The following is a 22,219-nucleotide window of genomic DNA, read 5'->3' on the forward strand; positions in this document are numbered from 1 at the left end:
TCACAGAGTGCTGCATCTACAGCCAGAGTGACCACTGCCTCAGTTTTCTGAGTAGCCATGATTTCAAATACCCTGTTCTGGAAACTCATATTTCCCCATCCAAACCAAACCGCCCAAATTGCATCCAGCACTGGTTCAAGAGCTCTTTGTCAGGCCCCGGTGTCCAGGATGGAATTCCTGCTATTTGATTTCCTTTCTGATCCCTGTTTCTGCGGTCACATGATCACTTCTCTCTCCGAAGGTGTGGAGGTGAGATGGGGGAAGAGAGAAGGGAGAAGTCTCAAACACCCCCCCTCAAAACATGCCCCAAGCATCCCTAAGATGGAGTGGGTGCCATTACACAATGAAGACAGTGCCTGGCGTGGACGCCTCATGCAGGAGCATGGGGACCCAGCAAAGGGAAGACACTAGGCTACAGCTGGCTGGAAGCCTAATGGCCTAGGGCTGCTGTGGGGTCTCTTAGCGGCTGGAGGGTCCCAGATGAGTGGGGGGATGGAAGTAAGAGCAAAACCATAGGGAGTAGATGAGGACAAGGACAGGAGGACAGAATCCCAGCCCACACATGTGTGGGCCAGCAGAGGCAGGGGTCCAGGGAGGCTCTGGGATGGGACATCCTCCTAGTGGGGAAGAGAAAGCTGGATACAGCTGAGAGCCCAGAGGCACGGCTGCTTGAAGAGAAACTTTACTCTTCCTTCAGTAGCCATGGAAAGAAGCCCAGAGATCAGCTGGAATCAATGGGGAAGCAGGAAAACCTCTTGTCCAGAGGTCAGTCATTCATTCAACAAACATTTACTTGGCACCTTCTGTGTGGCTATAGGAAGATGCGGATCCATGTAGGGAGAGGAAAACAGAAAACTTGCCATTCCTCCAGGGAGCAAGAGAAGAATGTAAATTTGAGCGGCTCAGGGAAGATGGGTCAGGAAGTTGGCTGGACACCTGGAGGCTCAGGCTATAGCTCTTGTTCCAATCAGGTGTCCAGCCTGTGGCCTCCAATTTCTTTCCCATCTTGTACCTTGAGGCTCCTCAGCACCAGCTCAGGAGCTGCTCCCAGGGGCCTCTGAAGGAGAAAGAAAGGCCTTGGTGAAGACAAGCGTGGGCCTGGAGGGGCTTTGACAACAGCCAGGGAAGCGAGTTGCCATGAGCCGACACCTGGGATGACCTGAGGGTGCCCTTAGCATCCCGGGAGGCCAGGGTGCTCCGCAAACCACAAAACCCGTCAAGCTTTGCCTGCCTGCCTAACCTCTCCTCTGCAAAGGTGCCCGCTACCCCTACACCTCTGCACCCCCCAGTTTCAGACTAAGGCGGCAACTTCAGGAGGCAACTTCTGTGAGGCAGAGGGAAGAAGGGGATGCCACCACTCCCAGACTGACAGTCAGCAGTGGGACACTGCTGAAGCCCATCGCCCACCCATCTGCTGGCGTGCTCAGCCCACTTCACCAAGCCCGCATTCACAGCCTCCGTCCACAACTCAGGCTCTCAGCAAAGACCTGAGCTGAAGTGGAGAAGGCCCACGGGGCGGCTGGGTTACTAATGCCACCCAGCCAGCTGCCAGCACACGCAGGAAAGAAGATAGTTGCATTCTTCTTTGACAAGCAGCAATGAATGGCCACCATGCTGCCTGGGCTCCAGGCCGACACCCAGACAGCAGGCTGAACTTGGGCAGTGTGATCCTTATCTTGAGGTTGCAGCAGCAGCAGTGACAGCGGCAGCAACAACAGGGGATCTGGAAGGACTGTACACCTGGCCGAAGAAGCTTCCAGTCAGGGCCCACTACTCCATGTTTCTTCCTTCCAACCCTGCTCTGTGCTTAAGCATGAGGTCGCAAAGCCACGAAGCAGAGGCCAGGAAGCCAGCAGGACAAAACAGCCAGTGTGCAAACAAGGCTGAGAAGTTGTTTGGAGGGAATCAACAAACCCACCCTCTGCCGGGCACTGTGCCAGGTGCTCTATATATATCTTCTATTTGCTCCTTCCAAGAACCCCTTCAGGCAGAAACTATCATTCCTATTTTGTAGATAAGAAGACTGAGGTTCAGGAAGGATAAACAGTTTGCCCACAGTCTGGAGGAGGTATGTGGCAGAGTCAAGATGCAGATCGAGTCTTTTTGACTGCATGAATAATGAAATTCCCCCACACTGTGACAAGGGTCCACAGCGTGAAATTCACAAGTCAAAGGATGCATATGTCTCATTAGGAAAAGGAGCCCCCATCTGCCTCCAAATGACATGTGATCTCCCAGAGAAGAGGCAAGGCTGGATGAGACTTGGGAAGGAAAAGACTCAGTCGATCCACATTAACACCTGGTAAAGGTCTCACAGCAGCACACGTCCCTCTGCAGAAAATTCTCTGTGCATATTGGCATGGGCTTCTTTATCCAATACTCATGTAACACCAAGAAAAAGAAGGGTGTGAGCGGGTGGCACCTTCCCCCCTCCTCCCCTCGCTCAGTTTCTGGCAGGATGACATCTGCCTTCACACCTGCCGATGTCACCAGCCCAGGTCGCGAAGTCGGGAAATCGCAGCCAAGAGGTACGTACGTTAATGATGACACCTTTGTCGAGCAGGCTCTGCTTCTTGGCTGTCATGACAAAATAGTGGGTGCAGTCCTTGTAGTAAACAATGTTCTCAAGATCTATGCCTGAAAAGAGAAGCATTCACAAGCTCAGCGTTACTTCCTCGGCACCAACTGTGCGCCAGGACCTGTACTTTGCTTCATTATTGGTCTTGTTATTTATCTGCAGAATATTCACGTTAGACCAGTTTTTAAGGCACACAAGGCTGGCGAAGACAAGACAGAGTGTTAGAATCTACCCAAGTCAAAGCAGCTAGCTTCTATAGTTCTATAGAGGCATTATTCCTGTTAAAACTCACAATGTCTGTAGGGGTTGTGGGCCAGTATTTATAAGTTAGAGCCGAGTAATTGTGCAGAAAAGCCAAGTGCCGGCCATGGCCACAGAAGCTCAGCAATGACACGGCTGGGATTTGAACCCCAGAGCATCTAGCTCCAAGTCCTGTCCAGTGTGCCCTCCATGCACCCATAGCGGCATAGAACTGTGGGAATTCTCCAATGACTATGCCAAGGAATATTTCTACCATTTCCTGGCTTGTATGTGAAAACCCAAGGGCAGTGGTAGGAACAACTCAGGTTAGAAGGCTGGGCTGTATCTTTTTGTGCTTTCCACCAATCACAAGACGTTTTACACACTAAGTTCCTGCATTTAAAACCATGCTGTGCAGTGAGAGCTTAGCTCCCTGGTTCTCAAAGGGAGGTCCCTGGCCAACAGCATCAGCATCACCTGAGGACATACTAGCAATGCAAATTATCAGGGCCCTTTTTCAGACTCACTGAATCAGAAACCCTGGGGATAGGGCCAGCATGCTGGGCTTTAACAAGCTCTAGGTGATGCCAATTCATACTCAAGTGTGAGGCTGACTGGCTTATTTGAAGGGAGAGAAAGGAACAGGCACATGGCGACATATCAGCATTTACACAAGGCGTGCTGGGTAACCATAGGAACACCTGTATTAAGGTTAAATAGGAAACAGGCATCAATGCAGAGGGCCCCCAGGAGAATGAGGAAGGTCATGACTCTCACTGTCTGAGGGCACTGTTGTGAAACAATGGCCGAAGGTGACAATCACAGCAAAGTTTAAAGGAAGTTCACTGAAACGTGGAAAAACACACTCAATGTCCTGCTCTCATTTATATTGAGTGACTTAAGTATTTTCTTGGTTTTTTAGGGGAAGGGAGGGTTGGAGGATTCTCAAAGCATTCAAAAGGACACCATATACTTGCAGGAAATATTCAAGCTTTTAATGAAATAATGCAATGGAGGTGAAACTGAGAGGGTTGTGCAGTGGAGCACATACCCTCCTGGCCAGTGAGAGGTACAATCTTGCTCAACGACTAATGCCATTCCTAGGAAATGATCTTAAAGAAATAATTTAACAGAAGCAGTGTTATCTGTAACAGTAAATAACTGGAAGGCCTAAATCAGAGGTCAGCAAGTTTGTGTGTGTGTGTGTGTGTGTGTGTGTATGTGATGGACCAGCTAGGAAATATTTCTGGCCTATGGGCCCTGTGGTCTCTTTCATGACCTCTCATGGTAGAAGCAGCCATCAACAGTCATGTAAAGAAATGGACATGGCTGGGCGACAATCAGCTTTTATTTATGGATGCTGAAATTTGAATTTTAAATAAACTTCATGTGTCATAAAATATTCTTTTGATTGTTTTCTTCAGCCTATATATAAAACTATTCTTAGCTCGAAGGCAGTATAGAACCATGTGGCCAGCCGTAGTTTGCTAATCCCTGGTTTCAATGCTTAGGCAGTGACAATACATCAATTTGATGAGATATTCCACAGCCCCTAAAAGTGACCACCAGGAGGATGATGTTTGGAATGTGACACTGAATGAGAAAAGCTGACTAAAGAGTGTGGACACTGCGATTTAAGCTACAGTCACGTAACAAGCAAGCACGCTGGTGGAAAATTACAGAAAAGGAGTAGGTGAGTCTGAAGACTATTCCCGTGTGAGGCGGTCAGATTGCGGATGATTTATTTTCCATATACAGATCTTATTTAACATTGTTGTTACATTGCTTTTCAAGGAGAAATATGTGTTTTTAATCAGGTTAAAAAGGAAGGAAAAGTATCTGGAATTTACTTAATTGGAGACAGGCGACTCGTTCCCCTTTCCCCTCACCCTGTTTTTCTCTACCGTCCCTTTTACCACCTGATGAGTCACTGGTTTATTTGTGTATTGACCATCTATTCTAGTAGAATATAAGCCCAGGAGGGATGGATTTTGTTTTGCTCACTGCTCATTCTCAAGCCCTAGAACAGCATCTGGCACATAGTAGGCATTTAATAAATATTGAGTGAATGAATCAATACCTCCTATCCTCTAGGCCCATGGCTGGGTGACAACTGGTGCCAGTACAGGTTATGTTCCTGGGCATATCCGGATGTCCCTCTTGGGGAAGGGCAGTGCTGCATTGCACAGAATCACCTGGGAACCTTTAGGAACCATCCACAGGTGACTGGCTCCATCCTCAGCATTCCCTAAATATCATGCTGACCTCGGGTGCGGTGCTGGCCACCTGCCTTAGGATGGTTTATACAGATATCCCTTCCTGGACAGGGAGCCACTGTGGGAAGGATCGTGTCAACCTCCACTTTTCACCCCACAACACTGAGAAATTGGCATGTAATGAGCACTCAGCAAATGTCCACTATCTCCTTTCATGTACAACATCCAGAACATTCCCTCAAGAATCTCTCTTGTCCCAGAAGGAATCCTGTCTGTATTCACTATCCTAGGGAAAATCGTTGCTTCCACTCTATCAGAGTGAGTCCCTCGAGGCCCAAGAGCCCAGAAAGCCAGCACACACCTCTGCACACTTTAGAAACTGCAAACTTTAGACCTTGGCCTGGTTGGGAGAAAGGTGAAGGTCCCACCTGTTTCTTCTTTAAGGTCCTGAAAAAATTTCTGATTGAAAATGAAAGCCACGCCGCTAATCTCTTCCACCTTGGCTTCTGCTGTGCTGTTTCTGTTTATGAAGTTGGCGGTGATGGCAATCGCCAGCTTCCCACGGAATTCTTTTCTTCTAAACCCTGCATGAGGAGAAACGAAAAAGTGGGTCTATCTTCTGGATTTGGTGTGAAAACTGAAAATGATTATTTGGAGAGCTGTTCCCAGATGCCTCCCAGGCCAGTGAAACCAGGATTCTGGATCTCTAGCGGACAGGAGCGTGCAGAAATACCGAGGTTTTCTCCCAAGGCTTTTAAAAGTCAGTGAGACTTTGTCCGTTTCTAAAATCTATAGGACCTGGTTAGGCTTCAATAAACGAAAGGAAAAGCGATCCTTCCCAATAGGCAGTCACAGGATGCACTCTTTTAAGGATGTGTCAGGCATTGTTGCTAGATACACTCATGAGAGACCCACATGCACTTTGAATTTATAGGATTAAAACTACTCTTAGCATTTCTCATGGCGCCACTGCTCCCGACCCCCTTGAAAAGTAGATTACATTGAATTCCTGCAGGACAGGGATTTTAACAAATTTTCTTCGTATCTCCAATTTTTGGGGTTGTATTATGTCCCTCTCCAACACACACACACAAATTCATGTGTTGAAGTCCTAACCCCAGTACCTCAGTATGCGACTCTATTGGAAATAGCGTCGTTGCATGTGTAATTAGCTAAGATGAGGTCATACTGGAGTAGGGTGGGACCCAGCTTACTCCAATAGGACTGGTGTCCTTTGAAAACAGGAAAATAGTGTACCAGTTCCCAGTAACTGGCACTTAGTACACCTGCAATGCATATATAAATGAATAAATGGAATTCTAGCTCTCATTCGTTTTTTGTTTTGTTTTGTTTTTCAGACAGGGTCTCGCTCTGTTGCCCATGCTGGAAAGCAGTGGTGCCATCATGGCTCACTACAGCCTCGACCTCCCAGGGTCAAGCAATCCTCCTACCTCAGCCGGCAAGTAGCTGGGACAATAGGCATGTGTCACCATGACTGCCTTATTTTTTTTTTTTAACTGTTTGTGGAGACATGGTTTCATCACGTTGCCCAGGCTTAGTGCTCTAATTCTTGTTTTCAATGATTTACATTAAAATTGCTCTTGAATGGCAGTGCTACGGAGGATCACAGCAGCTGGTGCAGGGTAAACGCACCTAACAGCAATAACTGAAGCACACTTTTAGAATGACCCTGTATGGCTGATACACCTGAATGTGTGTTCTGAGCTGGGGAATCCAGGAGTGGCCAACCCCGAGACTTCTTCCTTGTCTATGAGGGACATTTGAGCTCCTGGCCCATCCTGTGGAACATGGACCATGCAGGGGGATCCAGGCCCTGAGTTCTGGGTTGGATGAAGGTTGCCAGGTGGAGGTTAAGAGGAGGGTGTTAAGTGAAAATGCTGAATAAACTGCATGCTGTTTGCAAACAGTTGTGGTTTTCCTGCCCAGGTTGCCACCACTGGGCTGTTGTGCTGTCCAGCCCGCCGCCATTAGACCGTTTCTTTAGGGAAGCCGGGTCTCCTGTCCAACCCACCGCCACTGGACTCCGTCCCCTGTGAATCCCTAATAAAACCCCATGTCTATTTTGCTAGCTCTTGGTCTCTTCTTTGGCCTCTTGAATTGGTACTTTCCCTATTGAGATTGAGGTTAATAGGGGTTCCACACAACAGACAGTCACTTTTCAACAGTGTGTCTCCCTCCTAGTCCCCCATCTTGCTGTCATCTGACCTTTCCTGAGTGCCCCTGCCCCAGGCATGCTGTGTACTTTGTGTAACGCCAGGTGCCTGTCACACAGGTGCAGACCTCCAGACATAACCTTTCCTTAGCCACCTTTGGGAATGCCCCACACATCTGCTCACCATGTACTCCAGCCTCACGCTGATTCTCAATCATCTGTCAAAAATCCGTTTTAGTGACAACCTTGGGGTTTTTGTTTTTTTGTTTTTTTCTGAGATAGAGTCTTGCTCTGTCGCCCAGGCTGGAGTGCAGCGGTGCGATCTTGGCTCACTGCAACCTCCACCTCCCAGGTTCAAGGGATTCTCCTGCCTCAGCCTCCCGAGTAGCTGGGACTACAGGCACGTGCCACCACTCCCAGCTAATTTTTTGTGTTTTTAGTAGAGATGGGGTTTCACTGTGTTAGCCTGGATGGTCTCGATCTCCTGACCTCAGGTGATCCACCCACCTCAGCCTCCCAAAGTGCTGGGATTACAGGCGTGAGCCACCGCGCCTGGCCAACAACCTTGGGTTTCTATTCAATAGTCCTCTTTTAAGTTGTCCTTCATTAGACCTTTGTCAAAAGGGTCAGAAATGGCCATTATTCTCATCTAGCATTTCTTAGCTGGAGGTGATTTTGTTCCCAGGGGCCACTTGTCGATGTGTGGAGACATATTTGGTTGTCGCACCTGGGGGTGCTGCCAGTGTCTGGGGGGCCAGAGGCCAGGGATGCTGCTAAACACCCTACAATGCACAGGGCACTCTGTGTGTCAAAGAATGGTGTGGCCCCAAGCGTCTGCAGTGTTGATACTAAGAAGCCCTGCTCTAGTTTACCCATTTGGCCTTGAGTGGCTCAAATGGCTCCATCACTTTCTACCCTTCTTTCCATGTTCATGAAATGCCCAACTATACTCAAGCTGACAATGGGTCCTGGATTCTCAAATATTCTAACTTACACTTTTACCAAGTATAAAATTCCAACAGTACTACATCCAAGTTGTCAGCTTAAACATTCCCTGTCAGATACTGATGACCTATGGTTGGGGAGGTGGGTATGGAAAGGGAAAGGGGAGTGGCAAACAGCCCCAGTTATGTGGCAGATGGGAAGGTCCTGAGCCAGGCGGCCCACGGATCCTGAGTTTTCTAAGATTAGCCCTGTTCCAGGGAGCATGTCCCATCCTCAGAGTGACGTATCCTCTCAGTCAGGCATCTGCAGCCTGTGGCTCTTGACGGGGCAAGGCTCAAAAAGCAGAACTGCCCTATTTGGGGCCATGTTGTTTATAACCCGTGGTCTCAATTTAGCATGGTTAATATCAATGAGTACAGCCTGTGGATGGATCAGTCTTGGTGTCGGGGTGGAGGGGACGGAAGCATTTTCTGGCAATGGGGTTTCTCTCACAAACTGACTGGATCTTACCCCATGAAAGATGCTATGCTTCAGCTTTAGAACTCAGAGAAGTGTGGCCTTTTTACCTTGAAGTTTAGCAAGACATACCTGCCTGCCCAGCAGTGGGTGTGCTTAAAAGTTACAAAAAGAGGTGAGTTCCTCCTTCAAGTATAAATAATATTACACTTGAAAGTAAGCGAATACCATTAATAGTATTATAAAAATGTTTATCTTAGCTGAAGTAAGTATGAAAGTGCTCGGCACCATGGCTCACATACCAGGAGGTGCTCAATAATGGATGTTCATTTTTCCCCCATGACGCTTTATCTTTATAAAGCATTTTCACATACCAGTCCTTTCCCAGCCCGCATAACAACACTTTGAGAGGGTTCTGTGATCCACATCTTACAGTTGAGAAAACCGAGGTTCAGATGGAATGAGATGGCTGTCCCCTGAACTGCCCACCCCACAGGTGGATGGGCTGTTCTACCTCACGAGGGACAGGATGGTCTGCCCTCCTATCAAGACCTCCATCCAGCTCTGGCATCTGCATCTTGCCCACTTTCTCCAACTCTTCCCCAATGTACCCTCTCCCATTCCCATCCCCCCATTCCCACACCAAGAAGAGTCGTCTTCACCTTCCAGGGTGTTCCTGCGGCCATCGGCACCAATGATGACGTCAAACTCAAACTCCGACAAAGAATGGTCTGCAGGGAGAAATTCTGCCCGCCAGCCAATTTCTACCAGGACAGAGAAATGAGATGAGTTGGCAGAGAGAGGTGGGAAGAGAATGATTATACCCCCCGTGTGGTGGCTGTGAGAAATGGACAGTGCAGCCAGGTCTATGCATCACAGTGAGAGTCTCCAGGGGAAAGGCTAGAGCAGTCCAGATTCACTCTCTAATCTGGTGTCCTCTGACCTGAGTGTCAGTTCAATCCAGGATGAAGTAAACCAGCAACACCAACTCCATGCCTGGTTTTGTTGGCCTCCGCTAGGAGTCTATCCTCAATGCTCCATAAACTACTCTCATTTGCACCTTATTTTTCTCAACAGAATCCACCATCTTCTGTTCACATTCTCCCACATTCTTCAGTGCCTCTCATTGCTAAACAGACCCAAAAGGATATGTAGGGTGTAAGGAAACCAGTTTTAATTTCTATTGTATGCTCAAAATGTTCTGGTGTACACTACACTGTCTTTTATTTAAAAAAAAAATTCAGGTGAAGCCTGGATAATTAAGATTTAATGTCCACTAGAGGTCTGGAAAAGGTTAAGAGTACACAGTCTCTGAATGTCAAATAGTGAATGCTGTCCTGCTCCAAAAGCTAACTAAAGCCTCCCTTAAATTCTCAAATAATCTGAGCAGAGGACAGGAGAAATCAGAAATGTACCCTAAGCAGGAAACTACAAGGTCTCCGACACTAAGCTGGTCCCAAACTCAAAGCCCTTCCCAGGCAGTAGATAATTTTAATAATAAGTAAGATGCAGAGGCATCCTGAATAAACTCTGAACGTGGTGTGTGTAAGGGATAAGAATTTAAACAGACATGCTAAAAGGAAAAAAGAGAAACATTATGATATGCCTATACGGGCAAATATCATAGTTTATAAATGATACCTCAATATGGTTAAGAGTATTATATACCAAATAACATCTTGAACCTTATTTCACAGTTGCTCTAGAAGCTTCACTTTACTGGATTTTAAAATGTGCCATGGGTACAAGTACAACCACATATATGTGTGTTAAACACACACACAGCTTGAAGAACACGTGAATGAACCTTACCAAACAACCAAATCTATGTCTTCTGTCCTACTTATTGACTAGATTTCCTTTGCCAAAGTAGCATCCCCTTGGGACAGGGTAACCAAATTATAGGTTTAATGGCTTAATCATAAATCCCCTTGGAGCCAAAGAGCAAACCTAAAGTCATAGCAATGGTCAAAAAAACAGTAAAATACCCTTCAGTGGCGTTATGCCAACCAGCTCCCAATAAGAATAACTCTTACAGAAACACCCTCTGGAAGCAGCAAGTGGGATTTCTATTTTGTAGTATCTGCTTTCTAGGCAGAAAAGGAAAATTATACTGTACTTTGATTTTCTTGATCTTCAGGAGGCTCTAGAACCTTCACGAACTCCACATTCACATGGATTTCAACTCCCAGCATCAGGGCCACCTTGAATAGAATGAGCTGTAGTTGGCGAATACCTGTCAGGCAGGAAGGAGAGAGGAACTGTCACAGCAATGCCTGAATACCACCTATATGCAGAATGCTACATAATCACTGCTGCTCAGTGACCTTTGAGCACAGCAGTATACCAACAACGATCATTACTGAGTGGGATTATGCACCAAGAGCTCTATGTTTTCTCATCTAACTCTTACAGTAGCCCTTTGGAATCGTTATTATTCTCATTCTGTAGATGAGAAAGTGAGGCTTAACAAAGTTAAGTGACTTGCTCAAGGCGACACGGAGCAAAGCTAGAATGTGGACCCACATCTGTCTGATTTCTAGACCCTGTTCTAGCTGCTAGATGATGCTGTAACAAGGGAAGCTCTGTCTTTCCAGCCTCCTTCCCCAGCTGGGCTCTGGGTTTGACGAAATGAAGAGTAAAGGGCCTCAGTGAAGACCGTGATCAGTGACTCATTATATGGGGCCTATGCCTCAGCTCTTAGACATCCAGTGGTGAGGAGTGGGTAGGAAATTTTCCCCACAAAGCTGGGTCATGCTTCCCCATCGCTTACCCACACTTCAAAACTCCCCCAGTGAGTGGAATCTTATTTCTCTGTTTTGTCTCCTGCCATTCAGCACAAATGGGTATGCCTCCAAATACTTTTCTGCAGAGTGAGAAGTTTTAAACTTTCTGTGGGCCCTTCTGTATTTGGGGGTCTTGACTTACTTAGTATTTATTGAGCATCTATACTATGTCAGGTGCCATGCTAGGCACAGGAGATACAGAACACACCTTCTAATGGAGGGAACAGAGGTAAACAGAACGGGGGAAGACATGGTGGTTGGGGGAGGGTGGTGGTGGTAGAACAGGGCCTTAGTGGGGTTCCTGGAAGCCAAGAGAGGAAGGACCAAGAATATCAAATCCCACAGAGATGAAGGACTGTGAAGGTGACAAGAGGCCAATGAACTTGGGGGTTTGGGAGCTTTTGGAGACGCTGGTGAAAATCTCTTTAGCACACAGGTGGGGAAGACAGCAGAATGCGACATTAGAAGGTTTGAATGGAAATTATGGACCAAGTCTACACCCTTCTTTCTAGAATAAATGTCTTATGGCAAGGAAAGGTGGCAGGGCAACAACAGGGCCGGAGGGCTGGCATGAGGGGAGGAGCAGGAAGACTCATTGACGGGGAAGGTAGAAACGAAGGAAGGAAGCCAGAGGGACTGGAATTGGAAAGGAGGCACCAGCTGTGACCTGGCATGAGACATGAGGAAGGAATGGGTGCTGGGGCAGCAGGGGAGAAAAGCGGGTCTAGACCAGGAGCACAGGAGGGAGGCCATCTGCTAGGAATGAGGTCACCGTGCTGGAGGTTTGGAATGGCCACAGTGGGAACTGGAGGAGGATGTTAACACAGACATGGAGAACTGCTGAGCAGTGCTGAGTGTGATGATGCAGCTGGGGCTAGAGATGTGGCTGGGGTGATCCAAAGCCAATCAGCTTAAAGAGCCCAATCCACCTCCTGCCAGGAACCACCCTGCCAGGGGAGGCCTGGCCTCTCCTTATAGTCCTGAGGTTCCTACTCAGTCTGGTTCCAGCACACAGTAGGCGCTCAATAAATTCTCCTTGCCTCCTTTCTCACAAGTACTGGAGCTACCCTTGACAATGATCATTCTGTCTGTCTCAATGTTATTTCTAGAGTCCCACCGGCACTATGGCACGCTGCAGGATTTCCAAGGACTAGGGGTTAAATGAAAGCCCCATCAATGACGGCAGAGAAGGGCTCTTGGCCAGGAAGCCAGCCCAACCAGCCCAGTGCCCCACAAGGCATGCTGGTACCTGGCTCTGCCCCCCAAGAGAACTTGATGAGAAAGTGGTGCTCAATACAGTGGTTCTAAATTGGTAACCGACGTACATTCTTCCATGGGTGGGAGAGCACATCTTGAAAGCTGACACTGCAGCTTTCTGAGTAAAATCCAAATTTCCACTGGACTCCTGGAATTTTCTCATCTCAAAGTGGGAATAAACTCTGGGGGCACAGCTGGTAAATTCTCCTGTGTCTGAATAAATTATACCCTATGTGACTGATAATTCTCTCCAGTTGTTCCCACCCAAGCCTCATTCTTTTTCCCATCAATTCTTGTCCTCATAAGAACATGGCTCTCAGGTTCCTCCTCCCACCCACCCCTACAGAGAAAGCAGCTCTGGATTCTGAAGTCTGGGGACGATGGCTGCTTCTTGCTCACTGTACAGCATGGGATGCAAAGTGTTTTCCTGAGCACTTACTATGTGCTAGGCATAGTGCTAAGCACATTACAAACTTGACCTCATTTAATCTTCTCAGCAATTCTAGGAGACAGAAATTAATCACACTTTACAGGAGATAAAACTGAGGCTTGAAGAGGGTAAGGGATTTGCCCCAAGCCAGACAAAAATGGAAGAGACATATTTTGGACCCAAATCTGTTCAAACTCTTGAGCTTTCCCCATAGTGTTAACCTCCCTTTCATGGGTCACTATTGCTATACAATCATCCCTGAGTATATGCCAGAGATTGGTTCCAGAACCCCTGAGTATACCAAAATCCATGCATACTTAAGTCCTACAGTTGGCCCTGTGGAATTCAAGTATACAAAAAGTCGGCTTTCTATATAGGTGGGTTTTACATCCTGCAGGAGTTTGGTTGAAAAAACCCATGTATAAGTGGACCCTTGCAGTTCAAACCTGTGTTGTTCAAGTGTCAACTGCATATAAAACAGCTAAAGACCTCCCCACTGCAAAGCTGCAGGAAGGAAGGCTGCCTTTCCCAAAACCTGTCTGCACAGACCTAGCCCAGAGAGCTCCAGGCTTGAGGAACATCAGAGCAGAAGGGCCTCAGCACTCATCTCTCCTTATATAAGCATTCAGGGATGCCCAGTACCTGAAGTCCACATTCTCTATTTTCCTTTCTATTCTGGCTGAAGTCCCATCATGATGTTCTCTCTCTTTTTAAAGCTCAGATTTTTAAAACTTTGGTATGAGATCCATCAGGAAACAAGGATCCAGTTGTTTCTTTCCTCTGCTCTAAAACCTGCCATGGCTCCCCAGCAACACCAGCACAATGTCCAAACTTCTTTGTATGGAAGGTCTTGACTATCTGGCCCATTAATGGTTTTGTGTGGCCCCTTCCTCCAACTTCCTTTAGCAAGTGTGACTAACCCTATTAAAGCACATTACCACCAACAAAATCTCAATGTGCTTCGTCAGGGTGCAGACTATGCTATTTACCTCTGCCTCTGTTTCTCTGTCTCACTCATTCATCCAACAGATGTTTATCAAGCATCTGCTATGAGTCAAGCACTCTTTCATGTCCTGGAGATAGTCTGGTGATTAAGGCATGCTGCAGTCCCTGACCTCACGGTGCTTACAGTCCACTGCGGGATAACCCAGGGCCCAGAACAAGGCACAAAGCAGGCCTTTTACTAGAGGTCTGTTAGTCTGATATATGGTGCCCCCAGGGACTAAGATGGAATAAGCTGGGGACTCCTAGACCTGGAGAGATATGTCCCACCCAGGGTCAGTCCCCTCCCTTCATGGGGTATCACCATAGACTCCACTCACTGATATGGTCGATGGAGCCAGCACAGAACTTCCCATAGAACTTCTTGGCTCCCAGGCCCCGAAGGTCATGGATGGTGAAAGGCCAGAGGTGTAGCACGTTGTTCCGGGAGAAGGTGTCCCTCTTCTCCACCACGACCACTTTGGCTCCCAGGTAGGCAAGTTCAATGGCAGTGCGCAAGCCACAGGGTCCTCCCCCAACTATGAGACACTGCAGAGGTGAGACAGGAGAGAGACTCTTGGTAACCTCTAGCATCACAGACATGAACCCCCAGTCAGCAGGAAAACTGAGGCGCAAATCCCACTCTTCCTGAACCAACCAGCAAGTGCAAGCTGTGTACCTGTTAGGGCCTGTCATTCATCCACCCAGTGTACCTTACCTGTGGGCCTACCACGCACCAGCCACTGCGCCAAGCCCTGTGAGGAGTGCAGAGGTAAAGGGACTTGGCGAGGAGGCACAGTAAGATGCACATGAACTTCAGAGTCAAAGTGAACTGGGGTTAAGTCCCAGCTCCAGCATTTGACCACTTAGTTTCCTTATCTGTGTGGGTCTACTACTCTCCTCATAAGGTTATTGTAAATAAGATCACTTTTAAAAAGCATATAGTACATCTTTGTGGTCTTGAATTAGGTAATAGTATCTTAGATATAACAGGAAAAGCACAAACAACTAAAGAAAAAATTAATAAATGAGACTTCAAAATTAAAACTTGGTGCTTCCAAGACAACCATCAAGAAAGTGAAAAGACAACCACACAGAAGGGAGAAAATAGTTGCAAATCATATATCTGATATGGGACCTGTATCCAAAACATATAAAGGATGTTCACAACTCAATAATAAAAATACAAATAGCCCCACTAAAGACTGGGCAAAGAGATTTTAGTAGACCTTTCTTCAAAGAAGTTATACAAATGGTCACTAAGTACATGAAAAGATGCTCAACCCCATTTGCCTTCAGGGAAATGCAAATTAAAGCCACAGGGAGAAATCACTTCACATCCACTAGGACGGCTGTGATAAAAAAGAGAACAGCAAGTGTGGTGAGGATATGGAAAAAAATGAAACCCTCATACATTGCTGGTGGGAAAATAAATTGGTGCAGATACATGAAAACAGTGTGGCCATTCCTCCAAAAGTTAAACATAGAGGTTTAAAGCATAGGAGCCAGCAATTCCACTCCTAGATATATATACCCAACAGAAATGAAAATGTGTTCACACAAAAACCTGTATGTGAATGTTCATGGCAGCATCGTTCACAATAGCCCCAAAGTAAAAGCAACCTAAATGGCCACCACTGATGAAGAAACCAAATGTGGTACATCCATACAATGGAATATTATTCGGCCATGAAAAGGAAAGAAATTCTAATACATGAATGAACCTTAAAAACACCGTGCTAAGTGAGAGAAACTAGATACAAAAGGACACATATTATATTTTATTTATATGAAATGTCCAGAATAGGCAAATCCATGAGAGAAAAGTGGATCAGTGATTGCCAGGAAATGGGGGAGGGAGAACTGGGGAATGACCGCTAATGGATACAGGGTATATTTTTGGGAGGTTCTGGAATTAGATAATGGTGATAATTTTAAAAAGTGCATGAGAAAAAAACACGGTACAGAGCTTGGCATGTACTGGTGTAAATGTTGTCATTCTTATTGCCGAGACCTAGGCCCTGTCTTCTAGGAATTCTCAGGCTAGGGGTAAAATACCTAACTTATAAAATAAATAACTAGAAGCTCTTGCGGCTGGTTTTTTTCTGGAGCCCAGACGGAAAAGCTAATCCTGCCTGGTAGGTTGGAAAAGATTTTCACAGAGGAGAGTCTTTAAAATTATTACTTTAGCCTACATTTGTTGAACACTTACTGTGGGTTGAGCGGTTTCAAGTGCTTTCTGTGTTTTAGCTCTTAATCCTCACAACAAATCTAAGGAACTATTATGGTGCCCCTTTCACAGATGGGGAAATTGAGGCACAAAGCAGCTGCTTAATTGGCTCATGCTTTTACAGATTGAAAGGGGGAGAGCTGGGATTTAAACCCAGGTAGTCCTATTCCAGAGCCCACCATGCTGGACTGCTTCTGGTTTGCCAGGAATAAAAAAGAAAAAAGAACATTTCAGCAGAGGTAACTGCCCTTTCAGAGAGAAAGAGAAAGAAGCTCAAGGATGGAGAGAAGGATACTTTGGGAGAAGAGATGGGAAGGAGAGAAAAGAGATGAGAGTTAGTCTGCAGCCAAATGGTAAAAGTCTTCTTCTTTTTTTTTTTCTTTTTTGAGATTCAGTTTCACTCTTGTTGCCCAGGCTGGAGTGCAATGGCGTGATTTTGGCTCATCGCAACCTCTGCCTCCTGGGTTCAAGTGCTTCTCCTGCCTCAGCCTCCTGAGTAGCTGGGATTTCAGGCATGTGCCACCATGCCTGGGTAATTTTTTTGTATTTTTAGTAGAGATGGGGTTTTTCTATGTTGGTCAGGCTGGTCTTGAACTCCCAACCTCAGGTGATCCACCTGCCTTGGCCTCCCAAAGTGCTGGGATTACAGGTGTGAGCCACCGTGCCCGACCGGTGAGAGTCTTAAGTGCCAAAGGCGTATTTTATGGCCTTGGTCCTGTTGGCATTTGGGACGTGTGGGCAGAAGTGACAAAACAGGATTCTGTACGAGTCCCAGGCTCGGTCCTCAACGGACACTGCATGCTGAAAAAGACAAGGATCCTTCCCCACAATGACCTAGGATAGTATATTGGGCAAAAGCCTTTTCATTCACAGAAAATCTTATGAGGAGCATCAATACTGTCTAAAACCAGAGGAAAATGGCAATACTCTGGCTGAAAGAATCAGAAGAAACTCTTTCCTAAGGCAGGAGTTTGCCTGGGGGATCTGACTACCCCCAGCAAGGTGACAGGCAAGGGAATCTGCACCCACTCCTCACTGCTTGACATTGCAGAGGCATCTGGTAACTGCCCTTCTGCTTGGGATCAAACCTTATCTTAAAAAAACACATTCCCCTTCCTCTAGCAAATGTTCCATCATCCAGTTATCACTCAGCTGGGCCTGCAGGGTCCCAAAGGGAGAGTGCAAACAAGCATATCAGGAGCTCCCACACCACAATCAGTGTGGCTTACTGGTTGGAACCTTCCAGAGAGTTTGTAGACACCTAATTAGGGGAAATGAAGTCACCACTGAGATCCAGCTCGAGACTTCAGGGAGTGAGTGGGCGTGCAAGCCCACGTGCTTCCTCTCTGGACAGAGCCACCGGGAAAGAACCAAGCCCCACTTTCCAAGCCCAGCACTACTCTTTATCTCACTCCACAAACAGCTCCTTGGCTTGGACATAGCCAGACAATGACAGTCATTTCAAAGCAGGACTCCAAGCCCTGACACTGGTGAGGTTTGCTTTGGGGTTAAGTCTGGATTCACTGCATTTCTTTGCAGTTAGTACATCTTTTCCTGTTTTGGAGCAGGGGTAGAAGGATGTGGGGTGAAGAGGGGCACGAAAAAAGGAGGGGAGCCCCCTGTATCCTTCTGTCCACCAGGCCCGACCCAGCACTGCTCCCTGGACAAGGCAGGAGACCCCTTTCCCACCAGTCAGGGAGCTGCCATGCATTTTGCGGGCAAACAGTAGCTGGTGTACAGTTTCTGATTCTCTTGGCTAAACCTAAAATCCCATTGGCAAAAGCTCGGTTTTCCCACCATCCTGGGCCCCAGTACATATTTCAGGCCTGAAATTTCAGAGATGCCAGTCATACCGTAATCTAAAGTCAAAGCAAATACCAACGGGCCTAATTATATAAAGGGAGAAAATTCGGTACAGATGTTATCAAGGCCAGAGAGACGGCTTGTTGGCAGGGGCCAGGTCAGGTCTTCTCTGAACGCACTTGTTGTGATTAATATGGGAACTCAGTGTTCTGACAACAGGCCAAATACCATGGCAGCCACATGCCCAGGCAGAGGAGTGGGAGAGACGAGGACTTCCCCAGCATGCCCACTGTAGATGCTGTGGATGCTGGATGTGGTCCAAACAGACCACAGATGCAAAGGGTTGTGATAACTCAACCCGAAGGAGCTCTTTCCTCAGACCCAGCTAGGCCTTATGTCCAAGGAAGGAAAGCTTTTCATTAAAACTCAATGAGATTATATGCTCCTGCCCGTGCTCCCATGAGCTGTGTCCTTTCTGCTTCCCCAGAACCACCTCTGCGGGTCATATTGTCTGTGTCTAACCCACAGCCAGTCCGAGGGTTCCTCTAAGGCTGCCCCTGTCCTCCGTATTTCTGTGTGCTCAGAGCCCAGTACCAGGCCTGCTACCTAGGAGGCCTCAATTGACAGCTGATGAACTCTCCACACCCTCTTCACCCACCCAGTTCTGGCACTCCATTCACAACTGGGATGTTTCAGTTCACACCAGTTGGGGGTTCACATTTGCAGATTCCCACCCAGACTCGCGGAGCCGGGGTCTGCCAGGGCCACCAGCATCATGGATGTCAGCATATCTGGGTGCTCAGGTGACATAAATTATTACCCAGTGGGGAGAAGGGCAGAGCCAACACCTGCAGGAAATCCATTGTATAGATAAGCTTGGTGGTGTTCAGGCCTCCATGTTAGCACAGAGGAGAGACAAACACCACATGGAAAAATCAGCTCTTTATCAAGGGTCAGGATGGGGGTATGGTGACCACCTAGCCCACAGTCAGGACACAAGGACTGGGCGGCCCCAGCTCATGTGTGACTTCTGCTCCTCCCCAGGGGAACCTGCAAACACAACCCACTTCTCGACATGGTGCATCTTCCAGCCGCCCCTCTCGCCAGCCCACAAGTGGGCAAGTGTGCTGGGGCTGTGCCAGGAATGCATAAGAGATTCAGTCCCCAGAGGGAGATGCCGAGGGGACCAAGGGCTAAGCCAGGGGTTAGCAGTCTGCAGGCTTCATTTCCGCTTCTGAATCCCGCCCTTGTGTTCCTTGAGAGCTGTGTGTGCAAACACTGCAGCGAGGTGGAGTGCAGAAGCTGGCACTTGACCGGGGTGTGGCATTCTTTAGCCCACTTACCCACCCTGCACCTCACCTAGAAAGGACGGTTGTGAGACCTGACTGCACGGTGCCTGGCACATTCTATTTGCCAGGCACTGTCCTATTTGCTTTGTGTATTTCATCCTTGCAACTACCCTGTGAAGGTGTTATTATCATCCCCACTTTATAAGTGAGGTAACTAAGGCACTGAAAAGTTAAGCAACTTGCTCCAGGCACCCTTATTAACTCACTTTTTGAGTAAAGAGGGTAAGAAATGTCTTTAAAGTCACATAACAAATAAGTGGTCAGATCTGGATTGTAACCCAGGTAGTACTGATCTAAAGTCTCTGCTCTTACCGGCTTGACTGACAATGAAGGCCGACCTCAGTGGTGAGGTCAGGATGAAGAGAGAGGACTTGGCTCCTTCCCTGCATTGAGCACACTGTGGCCTCCTGAAAGGAGCTGGGGTTCAGGCTGGGTTCACAGGGGCTCTGCATGGAACGAGCAAGCCATGCCCAGCCTGAGCTTCATGTGCTTCCACAGGGTGGGAAATCATAGGCTGGACAGAGCTTGAGCCTGTGCAAGTCACACTGGCAGGTGCCACCACAGTGGGAGTTTGGGCTTGGACAGTGCAAGCCTCCTTTGGTGAGGGTGGCCCTGGCAGCAAGCTGGGCATGGGGGAAGTCATGCATGGTGCTGTCTCGCTGGTAGCCGCAGTCCTCCCAGCACACTGACCTGCAGGCCAGCTCCCCGGGGCAGTGCACTGGTGCCAGGGACGTGCCACCATACTTCCTGGTATGGCTGTGCAGCCTCCCTGGCTCTCAGGACCAGCCACTTATCTGAATCCAGGCAGGAAGCCCCTGGCTGTTACTGGTTTACCGTGAATAAGAACAGCTTGATTCAGAATCGCAGGATGGAGAGTTTTCAAATTCAAGGTGTCACCCACCTGCCAGAATGTGTGTGTTGGGGGAGGGCTTGCAGTAGGGGCCTGGCTGCACAGCCTCACCCCTGCAGGGCAGTGCGGGGGCTTACTCATGAGAGATGGGGTTAACGCTTACTGCCTGCTTATAATGTTCAAGAACTGTGCTAAGCATGTTTTAAGAAATGCATCTCACTTGATTCTTACAATAACCCTGAATTAGGCATATTCATCATCATTTGGCACATAGGAAACTGGAGCTCAGGAAGGTTAAATGACATAGCCATGGTAACAGAACCAGGGTGAAAACCTAACCTCTGATTCCAGGGTACGTGCTCAAAATCACCTGAGGTTCTAGCTGTGGAGGAATCTCTGAGAGGGGGTTGGCTAGTAGGGGCTCCCCAGGGGAACTTCAAGTGCTGCTCTGGGCAAGGAGTTACAGCTCATCTGACTTGACATGGCCCTGACATCTCCAGACTCTCTTCTGTATCCAGTTATTCCTAAGTAACAATTACACACCACTTATCAATCTTAGAAATTCCAGAAATAAAATGGAAAAAGGTATCCTATGCTTTGTACGTTCCCTAAAAAAACTAATTCCTCTGAGAAACATTCCGTTTCTCTCTGTTCTTCCCTTCCATCCTGAGCCAGTGCTCTCCTCCTCCATGACCAACTGTAACCAGTAGCTGCAGGGTCTGGATTTTCAGGGACAGTTTTATTTGCAGACATTCTGCCTCTTGGCCTCAGAAGTTCGTTCACACTGCTGCCTAGTTTAGAAGTTATAAGCACAATCCTCAAGGCTTGTACCTCTCTGGGTACTGGTTGGGTCTCATGGCATCTCCCCATTTAACACACAGGTTCGCTGAAGTCAGGGTGTGAGGGCCACCCCTGTACCCCTGCCAGCAGCAGAGTCGAACACCTCACTTGAGATCTGAAAGTATGGAGTGAACAGGCCAATGCAGTCCCATCTTTGTTAATGCCTGTTCATCTCTATTGGGAAGACCAAGAATAATAATACTATTAATAATAGCAATAATGAAAACAAAGCTACCGCTTATTGCCTGCTTATAATGTACATGAAGTGTGCTAAGCACATTATAAGAAATGCATCCTGCATCATTCTTACAATCGCCCTGAATTAGGCATGTTTATAGCCATTTGCAGATAGGAAAACTGGAGCTCAGGAAGGTTAAATGACTTGGCCATGGTAATAGAAGCAGGGGAAGAACCTAGCCTCTGATCCCATACTCAAAATCCCAATCCTATATTAATCCTTCCAGGTTTCCATGAGTGTTATGTGGCAGAGCATCTAAGATATGTAAAGCACTGGTGAGATGGCTCTGGGGATTACAGGCTCATGTTCCCAAACCTCAGGAAATTGGCTGGCTGGGAACTGGAGAAGAAGAAAAACAGATACAATGAATGCTAGATTGTTTGGTATTACCTCTGACTACTTTAGGAATTTAGAGAAGAAACAGATTAGTGACTTCAGTCAAGAAAGGATCCCTCCAGGAAACAGACCATGAATGGAGAATCGAGGCTGAAGATTTGGAGAAAGAAAACAAATGGCACGCTGAGAAAGAGGGAGGTGGTTTGCAGGGCAGTGGCCAGTGAAGTGAGGGTCAGGGGTTGGTGGGGAAGGTTAAACCAGGAGAGTAGAGAAAGAAAGAGAGAAAGAGAAAGAAAGAGCTAGATCGTGGAGGGTCTCGGATGGCAGACTGAAGAGTTTGGACTTTATTCCCCCCCTTTGGATTTTATGAGCTTGGAATAGGATGGAGGTGCTACTTTAGGACAATTGGTTCCAGAGCAATAACATAGATGGTAAGAAGACAGAAAAGAGCCTTCTTTCTTTCCCCTTCCTTCCTTCCTTCCTTCCTTCCTTCCTTCCTTCCTTCCTTCCT

General features: G+C 47.4%; 1 protein-coding gene across 16 annotated transcripts in view; it reads right to left on the reverse strand.

The window, feature by feature from the left end:
- Positions 1–22,219, reverse strand: part of MICAL2 (microtubule associated monooxygenase, calponin and LIM domain containing 2) — a 249,417-nt gene that overhangs the window by 135,455 nt on the left and 91,743 nt on the right. For 15 of the 16 annotated variants that reach the window (XM_058446993.1, XM_058446991.1, XM_058446992.1 and 12 more), the window contains 5 exons: positions 14,404–14,611; positions 10,728–10,844; positions 9,271–9,372; positions 5,463–5,618; positions 2,537–2,637 (listed from right to left, as the gene is read on the reverse strand). In XM_058446993.1, coding sequence (XP_058302976.1) covers positions 2,537–2,637; positions 5,463–5,618; positions 9,271–9,372; positions 10,728–10,844; positions 14,404–14,611 — 684 coding nt within the window. Of the gene's footprint in view, positions 1–2,536; positions 2,638–5,462; positions 5,619–9,270; positions 9,373–10,716; positions 10,845–14,403; positions 14,612–22,219 lie in introns of those variants that run through there. The other variant, XM_058446997.1, reaches the window with a different exon arrangement.

This window comes from Hylobates moloch, unplaced genomic scaffold (assembly GCF_009828535.3).
Source record: "Hylobates moloch isolate HMO894 unplaced genomic scaffold, HMol_V3 SCAFFOLD_11, whole genome shotgun sequence".
Classification (NCBI taxonomy): domain Eukaryota; kingdom Metazoa; phylum Chordata; class Mammalia; order Primates; family Hylobatidae; genus Hylobates; species Hylobates moloch.